General features: G+C 42.4%; 1 protein-coding gene across 1 annotated transcript in view; it reads right to left on the bottom strand.

Moving 5' to 3' along the window:
* LOC112431961 (uncharacterized) overlaps positions 1-12468 on the bottom strand; it is a 107009-nt gene extending 94541 nt beyond the window's left edge. Inside the window, exon 1 of the mRNA XM_076882332.1 lies at positions 12391-12468. Coding sequence (XP_076738447.1) covers positions 12391-12445 — 55 coding nt within the window. The 5' untranslated portion in view covers positions 12446-12468. The remainder of the gene's footprint in view (positions 1-12390) is intronic.
* Positions 12469-18063: the final 5595 nt, after the last annotated feature.

Below are 18063 nucleotides of genomic sequence, written 5' to 3'. Positions count from 1 at the left end.
AAAGAGGACCCAAAATGCAGACACCAAAGAATGTGGAACAAAACTTGAATGTTAACAAAAGCGAGCCATTTAATAGGGCTGATAAAAACATTACAAACAAAGGTCAAGGTGAACCAATAAGAAAATAAACACTGACCTAAACTGGGTAAACTAGAACTGAACATAAAAAAACCCTGAGCATGAGTTACTTAAATACCTGGGACATGAAACATGGCAACTTGGAAACATGGCAAGGAATAACAGCCAACCTGACAAAGAATGAACAGAAACACACAGGTTGGCTGTGTCCCAATCCAGCGACCGCACACTTCAGAGTACGCATTTTGAGACCTTCTGATTCTTCTAAAACATAGATCTCTCTGACTTTGTATCAATAATAATACTTTGTAGAGCAACCTTTCACTGTAATTACAGCTGTGAGACTTTTGGAATATGTCACTACCAGCTTTGCACATCTAGAGACTGAAAAATTTGCCCATTCTTCATTGTAAAACAACTCAAGCTCAGACAGATCGGATGGGAACACATGGATATTCTTTGATCTAAACCATTTCAGTCTTGATCGTTTTGTCCTTGGGCAAGACACTTCACCCGTTGCCTGCTGGTGGTGGTCAGAGGGCCCGGTGGCGCCAGTGTCCGGCAGCCTCACCTCTGTCAGTGCGCCCCAGGGTGGCTGTGGCTACAATGTAGCTGCCATCACCAGCGTGTGGATGTGTGTGTGAATGGGTGCATGACTGGATGTGTAAAGCGCTTTGGGGTCCTTAGGGACTAGTAAAGCACTATATAAATACAGGCCATTTACCATTTACAGGCAATTCCTCTGAAGTTCTAATGCCATATTTAGGGTCATTGTCTTGTTGGAAGGCAAATCTGTGTCCCAGTTTCAAGTCCTTTGCAGCCTCCAACAGGTTTTGTTCCAAGATTGCCCTGTATTTAGCTCCATCCATCTTCCCATCATCTCTGACCAGCTTCCCTGTCCCTGCTGAAGAAAAACAGCCCCACAGCATGATGTTGCCACCACCATGTTTCACAGTGGGTATGGTACATTCAGGGTGGTGAGCAGTGTGACTTTTCTGCCACACATAGCGCTTTCATTTAGGCCAAAAAGTTCACCTTTGGTTTCTTCTGACCAGAGCACCTTCTTCCACATGTTTGCTGTGTTCCCCTACATGGCTCCTGCAAACTGCAAACAGGACTTCTTATGTCCTTCAGTCAACATTGGCTGTCTTCTTGCCATTCTTCCATATAGGCCAGATTTGTGGGTTACACACTTACAGTTGTCCTGTGGACAGATTCTCCCACCTGAGCTGTGGAATTCTGCAGCTCCTCCAAAGTTGGCCGTAGGCCTCTTGGAAGCTTCTCTGACCAGAGCTCTCCTTGCTTGGTTTGTCAGTTTAGGTGGATGGTCATGTCTTGGTAGGAGCATAATTTTTCCATGTTTGCATGGATTGAACAGTTCTCCTTGAGATGTTGGGATAGCTTGGGATATTTTTTATAACCCATCCCTGGGGGATTCCTTGGTCTTCATGAAGCTGTTTGTTCACTAATGTTCTGTAACAAACTACTGAGGCCGTCACAGAGCAGCTGTATTTATAATGAGACTAAATTATACACAGGTGAACTTGATTAGTTAATTAGGTGACTTCTAAAGGCAAATGATAACAATGGATTTTGTCTATAGGTTTTCAGAGGGGGCTAAATACAAATGCACACCACACTTTTCAGATATTTATTTGCTTAAATTTTGAAAAAGATGTTTAACTTTTGTACCACTTTACAACTATGTTGGTCTATCACAGAAAATCTCAATAAGAAACATTTAATTATGTGGTTGTAAGGTGACAAAATGTGTAAAAATTCAAGGGGTATGAATACTTTTTCAAAGCACTGTAGGTGCTAAATGATTCAGGTATATTCTTTTTAATTAAATGAATCCTTTGAAAAAATAATTTAGAAACTAGGTCATTACCAAGGACCAGTTCTGTTTACATTATACATGCTTCCCTTAGGCAGTATCATCAGAAGACATAGCATACATTTACACTGTTATGTTACGCAACTTTATCTACCCATGAAGCCAGATAACACACACTGTAGTGGTGAATTTCTGTCCCAAGCCTTGAAAAAATAATTCTTCCACTTCTTAATGTGAGCTGTCCAGAGTTATTTCTGACTCATACATACAAATACATGATGTCATGGTCAAAAAACTGTTTTCTGCTACAGCACACATTTCCATTGCCGTACTGGTGCATTCTAACCTGCTCCCACACATGCGCCGTAATGTTTATCTTACCCAACAAAATAAACATGCAGCATTTATTCTCTGAGAACATCTTATACAGAATCAAACATGTAACATAATAACTACACAGTATGAAAAATAGTGTTACGTTCCCCTAAAAGGGTCCAGGCGATGAAGGGGGGAAGTAACAAAAAGTGTCCGGGTCAGGAAAAGGAAACAGAGGCAGAATGGTTAAATCAAAGAGTTTTATTAAAGTGTGTGCGGGAAGCAGTGTTGGTCAAGTTACTTGAAAAAAGTAATCAGTAACTAATTACTGATTACTTCTTCAAAAAGTAATCCAATTACTTTACTTATTGCCGCTATCACCATTTAAAGGAACAAACAAAACTCAAGCATTGGTCAATAAAGTACAAAGTAAGTCAAAAAGAGTGCAGCTCACTAGCTGCAAACACGGACACGCAGCACACTAGCTGAAAACCACAAAAACGCAGCTCACTAGCTGCAAACACCACAACCACTCAGCTCACTAGCCGTAACCACACTAATGGCACTCTGGCTCAGAGCTCACCTTTCCCTGGGCTTAAATTTCTTTAATTACTGACGAGAGTCAGCTGCACAAAAGGGAAAGGTGGCACCTCAGGCAGAAGAGGTGGTGGGACACGCCCACACAGGCACCTTCAGGAGGAGGCCCTGCTAACACCCCCTCCCATAAATACAAACCTGTGGTTTGTCAAATGATTATGATAAACAAAACAACTAATCAAGTCCGTTACCGTCGCATCATCAAATTATAGGCTTTCCACCTACCAAACCCCATAGCAACGGTTAGGCATCGCCTGCAGAAGCTGCCAACCCCATCTCAGTGGGTTCAAAATACTGACTGAGGGTGGCCGCAGACCGAGAGAATGCAGGTCATTTTGAGGAACTGGGACATTGTCAACCAGCAGCAGCTCAGGGCTAGTTGACCTCTTACACTGACTACAGAGTGCTACTGAGCAATTCTGCTCCAAGTTTAGCCTTGCAACCTTGTCGGTTTGAGAACCACGACTGACTTTTCTCAAAGCAGGCCCTTTTTGCTTTGAGCGGGCTTTCCGTTTGAGTTTCAACTTCAAACAATTAGCAACGAGGTGTCCAGCTTTGTGGCAGAAGAAACAAAGCTTCGTTTTGGGTCTCGAAACCACAACTTTTTCAGCCTTGTTAGCTGGCCCACTCTTACCTCTCCAAGGTGTACTATGGCACAGAGGGGTATCACATTCTACAGCATTTATTTTATGACCTAGGGTAAACTCATCTGCCAGTGTGGCAGCCTGCTGTAATGTGGAAACCCTTTGCTCACTTAAATAACAAGCAATAGACTCAGGAACAGAGTTTTTAAAGTCCTCCACCAGCATAAGCTCACGTATGGACCCCACATTGTTAACCTGGCTTGCAGAACACCACCTATCAAAGAGCTTTGCCTTCTCCCTAGCAAAGTCAAGGTAGGACTGACCCTGTGTGAACTTCAAACCCCGAAAATGCTGCCTATAGGCTTCAGGTACAAGTTCATAGGCCTGGAGGACAGCACTTTTAATCTTTTCACAAGCTAGGCAGTCATCCCTAGACAGACTAGAACAAGCTTCATGAGCCTTACCTGTCAATTTACACAGCAACATCACCCCCACACGTCTTGAGGCCACTGCAGTGCGGTTACTATGCGTTCGAATACACTGAAAAAGCTTTGAACAGTGGATTCACAGAAGACTGGAACCAGGTGGATGTTATTGCTCACAAACGAGCTTCTAGACACCTGTGCACTAGCTGTATCATCCATTTCGGGGGCAGAGAAGGCTTAGCAAACACACCCTAATTAGGACATCACCACACCCCTCTGCCAACTCACTCCGAGACTACCGAACAATTAATGGAGAACTACACAACTTACTTTAACTGACCAACTTACCTCTTGCAGCATACACATTGAACAACTACGACTTGCCCAGTTCCTAAGCATACCAAACTATATCTACCTATCTTCTGGAGCGTGCTGGGCTCGAGGCGACTTGAAAGGCAGAACTTCAGCGACTGGAGCCCTGAATTGCCTACCCCCAACAGGAAACTTAGCCCCGCCCAGGATTACTCCAAAAATAAGAAAGGCAAAACAACAAAAGAGTGCCCGAAGGAAGAACTTAATAAGCTCAGCTGGACACTCACCTAACTTAACTGGGAAGTTGTGAATCTCTAAAGGTGAAAACAAACAAGATAATCAAAAACCAACTTCAATTCAAAACTTTCCTTTTCAACGATCCCGGACGAGCCCCCACTTGTTACGTTCCCCTAAAAGGGTCCAGGCGATGAGGGGGGGAAGTAACAAAAAGTGTCCAGGTTAGGAAAAGGAAACAGAGGCAGAATGGTTAAATCAAAGAGTTTTATTAAAGTTTCTATTAAAACTAACTAAAAGAGACGGAAAAGCCGCTATCACCATTTAAAGGAACAAACAAAACTCAAGCATTGGTCAATAAAGTACAAAGTAAGTCAAAAAGAGTGCAGCTCACTAGCTGCAAACACGGACACGCAGCGCACTAGCTGAAAACCACAAAAACGCAGCTCACTAGCTGAAACCACACTAATGGCACTCTGGCTCAGAGCTCACCTTTCACTGGGCTTAAATTTCTTTAATTACTGACGAGAGTCAGCTGCACAGAAGGGAAAGGTGGCACCTCAGGCAGAAGAGGTGGTGGGACACGCCCACACAGGCACCTTCAGGAGGAGGCCCTGCTAGGGCCGTAACATACAGTTACAGCTTGGCTATCTCTGTACACTGTTGTTGCTTCTTTAAGGTACACGTTTGGTTGTGGTGCAGGAAAAAGGGAGTTAGTGTGTGCGGGAAGCAGTGTTGGTCAAGTTACTTGAAAAAAGTAATCAGTAACTAATTACTGATTACTTCTTCAAAAAGTAATCCAATTACTTTACTTATTACTTATTTTCAAAAGTAATTAATTACCTAGTTACTTAGTTACTTTTTAAAAACACGATTTACAACCTGAATAGGTAATAAAGCAATAGATCTTTCAGCCCAATTCTACTTTTACTGCATAATCCATCATACAAAATATAATCAAATGGAAAAGTCTCTTTTTAAAACTTTAAACTTTATGCATGAAGCAAAAACTTAATTATATGCAACATTCTCTGACTGGAAGAAATTTGTTTAACATTTAAACTTATTTTCTGCACATTCCAGCACATAAAATAAAATATTTTTTGTGTTTACACTCACTCTTTCAAATAGATGCAAGTAAAACACAGCAGAAAATAAATAAAGTCAAAGACTCAGCGGTCCTGTTGCTCTATTTTCACCTGTAAAGCAGGAGCAGGGTAGGCGGAGGTTTACCCTGGTGCAGGTGTGCCGCAGCGGTCAGTGGAAGAATCCGCAAGTTTCTCTGTGAGTTTCCCATTACTAGTGATGTGCGATACCACTGATTTCCTTTCCGATCCGATACCAAATAATATTCAGGGTGGTATCGACGATACTGATCCGATACGATACTTTGTACAAAAACGTATTTTATTTATTGTATCTCAAATTATAGTGTCATAATGATTACAGGACACCAGATTTCTTGTTCTTATCACTTAATAATGGAGAGTTCATCATATAGAAATAAAAAAAACTGAAGTTGTGCTATTTGAACACCTTGCCTGCCTGCAGCACTAAAGGACTCCGTGAGAGACGTCACCTGTCCCTGTCTTCCTCTTCAGTTCGTCTCAACATACGCTCGTAATTTTCTGTGATATGATTTACTCTGAGGTGTTAGACAAGGTTAGTGATGTTGCCACAACCATACATGCCAACCCTCCTGATTTTTCTGGGAGAATCCCGAATTTCTCCCGATTTTCCACCCGGACAACAAAATTGAAAAACGATATCGCAGAATTCATAGCGCGGCCCAGCCAATTCCAGTTTCCAACAATGGCGGCAGCTACTTAGTTTTAATATTACTCTTATTTCTCTTTCTGGGTCGCAAAAAAACTTTTAACATATTTTCAGGTTTCAGGTTTTCAGAATGTAGCTGTGTAAACTTCAAATATCTGAGCCGACCGACACATCGTCTTCAAACCCCCCGCGGTCTTTCGCTACTCGGGTTAAACATGATATATAAGTCACTTTGATAACTTAAAAATGTTATTGTTTGGCTTTTTCAGTGTTTTATTTGTTCGTGAGTAAATCGGTTTCGCTGAAATTAAAGTTATTAGATTAGATTAAATTAAATTTAACTTTATTAATCCATCGGGAAGGTTCCTCCGGGGTTTTCACACAGCTGAATAAACGTTAAACAGAAAACTAATTAAACAAAGTGTGAGACGGTCGAGAGTTTACGCCAGCGCCCTGTTATATTTTAGATAGCAAGGAGCAGACGGCAGAGTTTCACTCCACCGAGGGAGCTCGTGCAGTACTACCCGGCTTTCTTTAGACCACGAAGGACGGGTCCTCAGGTGGAAGCAGCCTCTGAATTTGGACTGGCCAATAATAACGGTGACATTTAACGTATTTTATCCGATAAATAAACCCTGTAAAATGTATTTATCACCACCCCCCCCAACAGCCCTTTTGAATGTCTTCCTAATTCTGAGGTCTCAAGGTTGGGAAGTATGGCCACAACACCTCACTTTTTTGCCACATGTATCGCAAACCACGTCTCAGCTGTTTGTGGAGGTAAAATACATCCGCACAATTACGCTCAGCCATTGTTGTGAGTGCGCACGCCAAGGGGCTGCGAGACATTTATACAGCCGTATTTCGCACATGACTATGAAAGGCGGAAGAGGAAGTAGTTCCTTTGAATGTAGACAATCCGAATGTTATCGTTTCTTTCCACTGTGTTCCTGTTAATGATATAAACTACAAATTTACCCGAAATTACTAAAATATCGATATTTTAATGTGAGAATCAATTCTAGAACATAAATGACTGGTATCGGAGAATCAATATTTCAGGATCGATCCGCACATCACTACCCATTAGACTGTAGCGCACTCGGTGCTTGCTTGGAAGTTTAGGGTTTTTTTTGCTGTAAAAACAAGTTTTCTTCCCACGCACAACGGACACTAATGTTTTTGTCACGTTTTATGGAATCAAACTCAAAGTAAGTGTAACCCAGTGTTAATTTGGTTATCTGATATTGTGTGATATTCAGTATATATGTATATATCTATATTGGGTGTTATAAAATGTTCTTCAATGATTTTGAGTTTTTTTAATTGCTATTGGTTTGCGGCTGCTTTACGACAGTCGACTGTGGTAGTACATCCTAGCGGGAGGGGCTATGAGCTCACGTGGCTTGTAGCTGTGCCAGAGAGCAAGCTTGGGTGAGCTAGCGGGGAATATCTCCTTCTGCAGTAGCCTTAAAAAAAGACTATTGTTCGTTCTCCTGCCAGACGCCTCGCTGCTGTGCTGCCTTACTGGTGCCATTAAAGGACAAGTGGCTGCCATCCCTTCATCCATCCGGACTTCGATTATTTGGACCGAAGTACTCACACACGCGCCCGCACTCAGTGCCATACACTCTCTTTATTTTGCTGGCCAGCTAATACCATTGTTTGGTTTTTTTTTTGGTTTTTTTTGTTTTGTTTGCATTCACAAAGACTATCCAAAGACATTTTGGTTATTGTCAAATAGACACTCTCTGATTACGGACTGAGGAGGTTGTGGTGTTACAACCCCAGGACTGAGAAAAAGGACTCTTTACATAATATATTCACTTGTCTCCTGGTTAGGAGAAGTGACTATTGATGGAAATATTTTTCTTCTTCTTGTCTTTGTTTACATTGTATCCCAGAGAAGTTTTAAGTTGTTCAGGTTGAAACATTTGCACTTAGAGTCGGCTAAGTTTCCTTTGATATATCAGTGTCAAGCTGATGTTTAAGAGGGTATGTTAAGGACAGATGTGCTCTAGTCCATCAATCCTTTAAAGTGCTGGACACCGATGGTAAATTGCCATCAGACCCTGTAACGTTGGGTTGTGTTGTGTGGTTGAGAAGAGGCGGCAAAACACCTAGCAGGCTAGGCGGAAGAATACACACCCACGCTGGTATCAGTAATCCACGGTGGTTCTTTAATACGCATTCTTCAGCAACCGTATAAAAGCCCGGCTGAACGGCTGCGGCTCAACAACAAAATGCCCAGCGTTCATACAACCCAAGCGCTGCAAAACAAAACAAAAAAAGGTCTGGAAAAGAAAACATAAGTCCGTCCCTCGTTAAGCACGAGCGTGAAGGCACGTGTCCACACAATCACAGAGAGAGAGAGAGACCAGTGGCACAAACTGATGACACCATCAACCCTCGACTTGGGTGTCTTAAACGGACACCACACCATAGTGGCTGTTACAACCCTAAATAAATTGTCCTCTGCTGTTATCCATATTGCTTCACTCATTCTTTGGTGAGTAGACGTATTGGTTACATAAGGTCAGTACTTCCACGCTTTAAACGCTGCACGCTCATACTCTCTCCCGCACTCGATATATGATCCATTGTTGATCTGCACACAGCTGTTGTCACGAACGTCGCACTCGCTTACGTCACTGTCATGAGACACTCTCGCAAAAAATCACGGTTTTAGTAACGCAGTAACGCAGCGTTCCTACGGTAAAGTAACGGTAATCTAATTACCATTTTTGCAATAGTAATCCCTTACTTTACTCGTTACTTGAAAAAAGTAATCAGATTACAGTAACGCGTTACAAGTTACAAGTAACGCGTTACTGCCCATTTCTGGCGGGAAGGGGAGGGGCCTTCTTGTTGTTATTGTCCGGGCCTGAAGAGAGTGTGTTTTAGGAGTCTCCCTTGCTAGATTAGCCGCTAGCATACGCAATGTGTTGGAGGCTTGTTGCTAGCTAGTTAGCGGTGCTACACACCTAATACTCTAATAGTCTGTGTTATTGAAGGATTCAGCTCTTCTTATGTTTTTTATCCGTTTTTAGACAGGGATGAGATCATCTGCACACTCTACAGAGGCCCAGAGTTACTGTTAATATCAAAAATATAACGCTGTCCTTTGAGATTTTAACATTTAAGACTGTGAGTGTAATGGATCTAAAACTGTTTAAATCTTCAGAGCCCTCTACAGCCTGGTAACATGGAGACTTTAAAAACAGCAGCAGAACGTTTCAGTAGTGTAGTCTAATTTGTTCTTTTCATTTAATAATAGAGTCCATATTATATCAACAGCTACATTCACCCTGGAGAGAAACTAGTGAGGGAGACCACCAAGCTGGGAAAGTTATATATTTAAAAATTTGTGATCCTCTCTGGTTACTCTGGTATGAAAAACTCTGAATCACTTTATGGTAAATAACACACTATCTGCAAAAAACTGTAAAAGAATTCCAGATGACAAGTTTGTAGTTCAACATACAATTGACGACCTTTGACCTTCATCAGGTTTTATTTAATTGTGTTAGAGAAAATCTCATATGCTTTTCATGCAGCTGAGTACATCAAGTGTTTAAAATGGAAGCTGTGCAGGTCTGAGATCAGCAGCTTTGTGAAACACCAAACTGAGGTACTGTTAATGCTGACATATAGTGACACAGTTACAGGTGTGAGTAATCCTTTTGACTTTTTGTCTCTAACTTTATCAATAAAACAGCTGCAGCTTTCACTACAGCACATGTGGTACTTTAACCTTTGTACTGTTTTCATCAGTTCATTTTGCAGCTAACATGCGAACATGTTGGATGATCTGTCTGCTGTCACTGGGTGGTGCTGAGGTCTGAATCTGAGGGCAGCTCCTGTAATCACAAAGAGAACAGAACCATCAAACTCAAATATAAATTTTATCCCTCAAAATTGAAATAAAGCTGATTCTTCTGTCCTCACACACTCAGGACCTGAAGTTGTTCTCTTACATTTTTTTCAGTTCTACAGTTTAATCCATAGTTACTGATTAATGAGGAGTTACTGAAGTACAAGCTTAAAAAAATGGTGTTACTGTCTTTACAGATGTGGCAAGAGACTGAAAACATGCTGCTGTTTGCACATATTTAATATTCAGCTCTGCATAGGAGCTGAAGCAGGGTGCAGCCTGTTGCTTTTACAGTATAATACTTGTAATACAAGTACAGTAATGGTAGTTAGTAACTGAGGAGCCCGGAGCGTTTCTCTTGATTTCTTTAGTCAGGGTAAATTCATTCACCTGCACGGATTAGCTATTAGGACCTAGCTAAGGACGGTAGTTACGGATTAGCTGACAAACACGTTTAACTTACCGAAAAATTGCAGCAGGGCCTCGGGTCCTTCTGTCGGGTAGTCCAGTTTACTGAAGAACACCTCAGACTGTCAGGTTAAAACACTCGGTCGTGTTTTCGTAGCGTAAACGCTGGGCGTCCTCTCAGAGCCTACGCTCTATCTGCTATTCCCGAACAGAGATACGCAAGTTTCTCCGTGACTGCAGCTGCCAGTCAAAGCTGTTATGATGACGTTTCACCCCAATTTAACATCACCGCGGTAGGAATTAGAATCAAACTTATGGGAGAGGAGACCCCTCGGACATGAATCAGCATGATGAGAACTATTGATAACAAAAGAAAGAATCTTTGGAAAAAAATTATCTGAGGAGAATAAATTAATTTTAGTCTGACCCCAGTCCCATCCGCTAACATGGAGGAGGCGGGGTTTATGACCTATACTGCAGCCAGACACCAGGGGGCGATAGAGACGTTTTGGCTTCATTTTTGGGGAGCTGTCGTGTCGTCCATGTGTTCTACAGTCATTGGTTCTGACTGAGAGATTTCTGAAACAAATTCAAGCGTACACCTCTGTTGTCACTTTCAACATAAATGAAGACAGGAAACTAAACAGCAGTGATGTTAGTAGGGTTACTGAAGTTGGACTAGCTGGTATATAATGATGTGCTACGTGACCGCTAACTACACAGCTATGTTAGCATAACATAAACACAGTGAAGCTGGAGGATGAACGCTAACTTTTTCCACTGGATAAAAATGAACGTGAGGGGTCCTGATGGTTATGGACAAATGTAATCACATGGCAGGATGCTGTAAACGGACCAAACTTCAGTCAGGAGAACAAATGAGATAATCCATCCACAATACCAGGTTAGTCATTCATATACTGCTGCTTGGGCTGGGCTGTAGTTACATCCTAAGGTTTTAAAAATAAATAGTGGTGATAAAAACCGAGACAGGCCAGCAGTGACTGTATTTGGGGGGGGGGGGGGGGGGGGGGGGGGGGATTAAATAGAACAAGATACGAAGCATTAAAACATGTTAAAAACACAAAAGCCATATTAAACGTAGGATACTTTGAGCCCAGAAGCAGGAATCATCATGTCATCACTTAAAGACCGGATTACTTAAACTGCAGGAATGTCTTAAAGACATAAAGACCTGGATGGCCGCTAACTTTCTGCTTCTTAATTCAGATCAAACTGAGGTTATTGTACTCGGCCCCGAAAAGCTTAGAAATATGGTATCTAACCAGATTCTTACTCTGGATGGCATTACCTTGGCCTCCAGTAACACTGTGAGGAACCTTGGAGTCATTTTTGACCAGGACATGTCCTTCAACGCACATATTAAACAAATATGTAAGACTGCTTTCTTCCATTTGTGCAACATCTCTAAAATTAGAAATATCCTGTCTCAGAGTGACGCTGAAAAACTAGTTCATGCATTTATTACTTCCAGGCTGCACGACTGTAATTCATTATTATCAGGAAGTCCTAAAAACTCCCTGAAAAGCCTTCAGCTGATCCAAAATGCTGCAGCAAGAGTCCTGACAGGGACTAGAAAGAGAGAGCAGATTTCTCCTGTTTTGGCTTCCTGTTAAATCCAGAATTCAAAATCCTGCTTCTCACATACAAGGTCTTAAATAATCAGGCCCCATCTTATCTTAATGACCTTGTAGTACCATATCACCCTATTAGAGCACTTCGCTCTCGCTCTGCAGGCCTACTTGTTGTTCCTAGAGTATTTAAAAGTAGAACGGCTAAATCCAGTTTAATGAAAATTTGGTTCCATTTTTATCTCCAGCTTTGCGAGTCAGGAAGAGCTTCCTGTTATTTCTTTGTTCAGTGCAGTGAATCTCTATTAAATGGATAATAAATGAATGAAAGAGCATAGGATCTCTGAGTTTGACTCACCGAGGAGCAGAGAGACACATGGAGTCTTCATTATGTCTGGATGACGACTGAACATCAGTCTGAGAAGCACAGAGACGCCTGCAGCTTCATCACTTCCCCTTTAACACATGCAGTCTCACTAAATGTCGCCACACTGAGGGGTTGGTGAGGGTGGGGCTTGCTTTAATGAGCCGCAGCCTGTAGTTTTCATTTACAAAGATTAAAATCATCATGTTACCATATGATCTGTCTCACCACCTGATACAGGTGCTCTCGACGTTTCCATTCATCCCTTTTCTCAACCATTTATCCAGTTCACCGTTGTAGAGTGGGCTGAAGCCTGTCCTGTCATATGATGAGAGATGGGGTGGTAGAGGCTGGCAGTCCACCTTTACAAACAAAGCTTCATTCTTGTGTTTCTTCAGGTAAAATTTGTCTTCACCAAAGTCCTTATATCCCAAATTTAAAGTTTGTGGTTGGCTCAGGTTGAACATCAAACACTATTTCCTTGGCAACAGTGAAGATAAATCCTGCAGCAGTGAACTCTCAGTCAGACATTATGAAGTGTGTGATCAGCAGAATGAGCTCCATCCCAAGGTGTAATTTTAGACTATGGTAAATGGCCTGTATTTGTATAGCGCTTTACTAGTCCCTAAGGACCCCAAAGTGCTTTACATATCCAGTCATCCACCCATTCACACACACATTCACACACTGGTGATGGCAGCTACATTGTAGCCACAGCCACCCTGGGGCGCACTGACAGAGGCGAGGCTGCCGGACACTGGCGCCACCGGGCCCTCTGACCACCACCAGTAGGCAACGGGTGAAGTGTCTTGCCCAAGGACACAACAACTGAGCCTGTCTGAGCCGGGGCTCAAACCAGCAACCTTCCGATTACAAGGCGAACTCCCAACTCGTGAGCCACGATTGCCCCTAATAACATACTTTGTTAAACTCATATTTCATATTCAGATAAATATATTTGTTTGTGACTTATGGCACTTCTCCATCTTTGTCTTCATCCATTAAATACAAAAAGAAAAGGTTCAAGGTTCAAGGTTCGTTATTTGTCACATGCATAGTTATACAAGTATAACACACAGTGAAATGTAGCCTGACACGCTCCTCGACATGTGCAAAAATGGGGGGGGGGGGGGGGGGGGGGGGTTGAGGATGAACATTATATATATATAGTATATACATTGGGTGAATGTGCAGTAGTAGCAGCAAGCAGGTGAATTCTGTACATTAATATGAATAGAGATCTGACTATATTACAGCATAGACAATATAAACATATTTAAAATTAAAGGAATTTGAAATGTACATTGTGCTTGGTTTAGAGTGTCTGGAAGAGTCCTGTCTCAGTCAGTTATAGCTGAAAAGAGCAGCTGCTGAAAAGCTGTAACAACACAAATTCACCACCTGACATGTAACTTTGTTTTGAAATATTGAGTATCAAATGACACAGAAAGACATCTGGAACATGTAAATCACCCTGCTTTGTGACTGAAATCCGTGTTTTATCTGAGTGCGTCTGAACTGAAAAGGAGGCTTACAAGCATCACATGACAAATTGATTAAAAGTGGTAAGAACATGAAAACAGGAACCAAAGAGAAAAGGAGGAAGCAGCACAACAAAAATAGACAGAAGTTACTGAGAAAGGAAACAACACAAAGCTGAATGATGGTGTTAGATACATTCTTCTTCTTTTGTTTTTTTGTCTGTCCTCCCCAGCACTTTAGTATCAGAATTATTGTTTGAAGGCCAAGAAAAATACCCAACATTTTGACCCTTTACTACGCTGGTCCACTTGATTTTTGTAGTTTATTAGATTTCTGCTAGGATTTTTTTATTATTTTGAATTATTTTTTATTTTCCGTTACTACAATCAGAACGAACAGGACCAGAGGATGGGAAAGAGAAAAACAGAAACAATGCATGGACATCCCAACAAAGATAGTTTGTGCCTGTGAACACCTGTGTGTGTGAGCGCGCTTGTACTCAAAGGTTTCTCCATGTTACTGTTTAATAGTAGGTGTGGGGAGTCATAGCCTTCCAGGTTAGGAAGCAGGCACGGAGGAGAACCAGGCCCCGGACATCTAGAGGCCCCCAAAGCACTTGTAAGCACCCAAGGAGGACCACTGGAGGGACAGTTGCACCACCCACCTAGAAAAGAGCTGCCGGGCTACCCTCGGATGGCTACTCCAGAGCAGACCGAGCCCCAGACCAAAGACCTGAGATCCAAGGGAAGGCTGCCGTTTAAAGTTTTAAATGATTAAAAAAAACCATTCTAACTAAAGTTCAACGTAGAGCACTCCGTGGTTAGTCAAAGAGCCGAAATAGTCTAAACATTTAAATATTTTATCGACTCACTCAAAAACAGAGTGTACTTTATGTAAACAAGGTTTGGTGGCCTTATATTGCAAAATGAAGGGTAATTTTGTGGTAATGTGTTAATCTTAAGTAAAACTAAGGTGTAACGCTGAATTGATTGACAATTTATACTTTGTACTTTAAAAAACACTCAAAAGAAGTGAGGATATTTTTGACTCCTGAGGACCACAGGTGAATGGCAAATGGGAAGACATTATGAGGGTTAAGAACAACCCTCCTGCTGATGGAGAGAACAGTGTTTGAGTCTGTCCACAGTGAAAAACACCAGCTGACCTCTGATGTTGGACAGAAGCATAGGAGTACAGGAGAAATCCTCACAGACACTTTGTTTATGGTGTTTGCACTGCACGTTTGTGAAGCTCTGTCAAATATTAACTATAGATTCCTGATAACCTTTTGTTTATAAATGAAGGAGCTTCAGTGTGTTTAAGTTAAGCTCTCTGTGGCTCCAACCACTCAGCGTTCCTTCTTTCTTAAAGCCCTCCTACACACTTAGACTGGTCCTGCTTACACATCAGTATTCTGCAAACATTAAAGGAGTCATGTTTGCAGAATACCGTATTTTCACAACCATAAGGCGCACTTAAAAGTCTTAGATTTTCTTCAAAAAGTGCGGCGCGCCCTATAGCGCAGTGCGCCCTGTGTGTTGTAAGGAGGACGTAGTAGAGAACACCATGAGAACGCTAAAGGGTGAAGTGTGGGCGTTGATCGTATATACCGGGACAATCGCACATACCTGTATAAAAGAACAGGTATGTGCATTATGCAGGACATCGTTGTTTTAACAACCCTGAAAATGGCAAAGAGACACGCTTACGAAGCACAGTTTAAACTGAAGGCCATCAGCTACGCGGAGGAACATGGAAATCGAGCAGCGGCGAGAGAATTTAAGATTAACGAATCGATGGTTCGCAAGTGGAGGAAGCTAGAAAACAAGCTCCGGCAGGTCAAGAAGACGCAGCTGAGTTTCCGCGGACATAAGGCGAGGTGGCCCGAGTTGGAGGAAAGACTCGAGCGGTGGATCATCGAGCAAAGAACGAGTGGGAGAAGCGTTTCGACGGTCACCATTCGGCTAAAAGCAGTTTCACTAGCTGAAGAGATGAACATTGAACATTTCCAAGGAGGTCCGTCTTGGTGCTCTCGTTTTATGAAACGGTGCCATTTTTCCATCCGGACCAGGACTACGGTAGCGCAGCAACTTCCAGCGGATTATAAGGAAAAGCTGGCCATCTTCCGCTCCTACTGCAGCAAACACATCGGCGACAAAAACATCCAGCCCAGCCACATCACTAACATGGACGAGGTCCCGCTCACTTTTGACATCCCGGTGAGTCACACTGTGGAGAAGAAGGGGACCAGCACGGTAGCGATACGCACAACGGGGTATGAAAAGTCTTCTTTTACTGTTGTGCTTGGCTGCCATGCTAATGGACAGAAACTGCCGCCTATGGTGATTTTTAAGAGAAAGACTTTGCCTAAAGAGAAGTTTCCAGCAGGAATCATCATTAAGGCAAATGAAAAGGGCTGGATGGATGAGGAAATGATGAAAGACTGGCTGAGGGAGGTGTATGTAAGGAGACCAGGTGGTTTTTTCCACGCATCACCATCGCTCTTAATCTGTGACTCTATGCGTGCCCATCTCACAGCCGATTTGAAAAAACTAGTGAAACAAATGAACTGAGCTTGCTGTCATTCCGGGAGGCCTGACAAAGGAACTCCAACCTCTGGACATCGGTGTGAACCGCCCGTTCAAAGTAAGGCTGCGAGCGGCCTGGGAGCGATGGATGACCGATGGAGACCACAGTTTCACCAAGAGTGGAAGGCAGCGCCGGGCGAGTTACGCCACAATTTGCGAATGGATTGTAGATGCTTGGGCTAACATGTCTGCTGGCACTGTGTTCGAGCTTTCGCAAAAGCCGGCATCGTTTCCGAGGAGCCGCACGGCACGGAAAGTGACTCTGACAGTGAAGACAGTGAACCTGGCATGTTTGATGGGGATTTAGCGCAGCTGTTCAATTCAGACACAGAGGATGAGGACTTCGATGGGTTTGATTGATGATAAAAATGTGAGTACCAAACTTTGTTTTGCTCCTGCTTTATTTTTAAATACGCACACTTGTATGCTTGTGTGTTGTTGATGATGACGATTACTGGTAATAAAAATGTGAGTAAGGTACCGAACTCAGGTTTGCTCCCGCTTTATTTTTAAATACGCATACGGTACTTGTATGCGCCCTATAATCCAGTGCGCCTTATGTGTGTGTTAAATACAGTAATGGCACACATAACTGAGACTGCGCCTTTTAGTACAGTGCGTCTTATGGTCGTGAAAATACGGTACTGATGTGAGTTGTTGTGTGAAGCAGGCAGGACTGGACCCAAACGCAGACTCATGGATGCAAAAATAAGCTCAAAACTCAACGAACGAAGAATACAAAACATAGGAAGCTAAACCAACAAACACAGCACACAGCCAGGTATGAGGGAGATACCTGGACAGAGGGAAACACAGGACTTACACAAGGAATAGCAAGGGTAGAGAAACAACAGGGAAACACAGCTAATCAGACACAATGAGACAGAGGAAGCAAAACTGAACATAACACACATTACAAAGTAAGACAGGAAGTGACATATACAGTGAGAACCAGACAAACACACACGAGCTTGAAAATAGTACACGCAGACATGAAAACATATGACTGACATGAGACTGAGGAGATGAGATGGAACACAGGGGGACAAACACAACACCAGGCAAGAGAGACACACAGAGACACACCTGAGAGGGCGAGGGTGAGGGAGAGGGGGGAGAGATGACGGGCTGCGGAGACAGGGAATGAAACACAAGAAAGAGAACATAGAAACAGAAAAGGGACACAAGACACAAGGACACACACAAACACAGAGAGGGACACAGTGGACAGACACACAACTGGAACCTAAATGAAGAAGGAACTAAAACATAGGAGACTAGTATATTAACCTTAAATAATAATACATAACAGACACCAAAATACAAGAAAACACAAGAAAACGCTGTGTCAAATGACCAGAATCATGACAGCTTCATCTAATATCTCTATGTTGTGTCTCACTTTGTGTCTGTTTTCTGCTTCTCTTGTAGCTGAGACTTGTTTGAGTCTCCAAGGCCTGCTGACCTTCAGTTTCATCAATAAATACTGTTAGGTCCAGATGAATGAATGCTGCAGTTTAAATACTGAACGATTAATTGAATTAATCACGAGTTGCAATATGACAGTTGTATTTATAAAACCCTTATTAACACACAA

Source organism: Maylandia zebra, linkage group LG3 (genome assembly GCF_041146795.1).
Source record: "Maylandia zebra isolate NMK-2024a linkage group LG3, Mzebra_GT3a, whole genome shotgun sequence".
NCBI lineage: Eukaryota > Metazoa > Chordata > Actinopteri > Cichliformes > Cichlidae > Maylandia > Maylandia zebra.
Note: the sequence above shows the minus strand (reverse complement) of the source record. Positions and strands in the feature narration are given on the sequence as shown.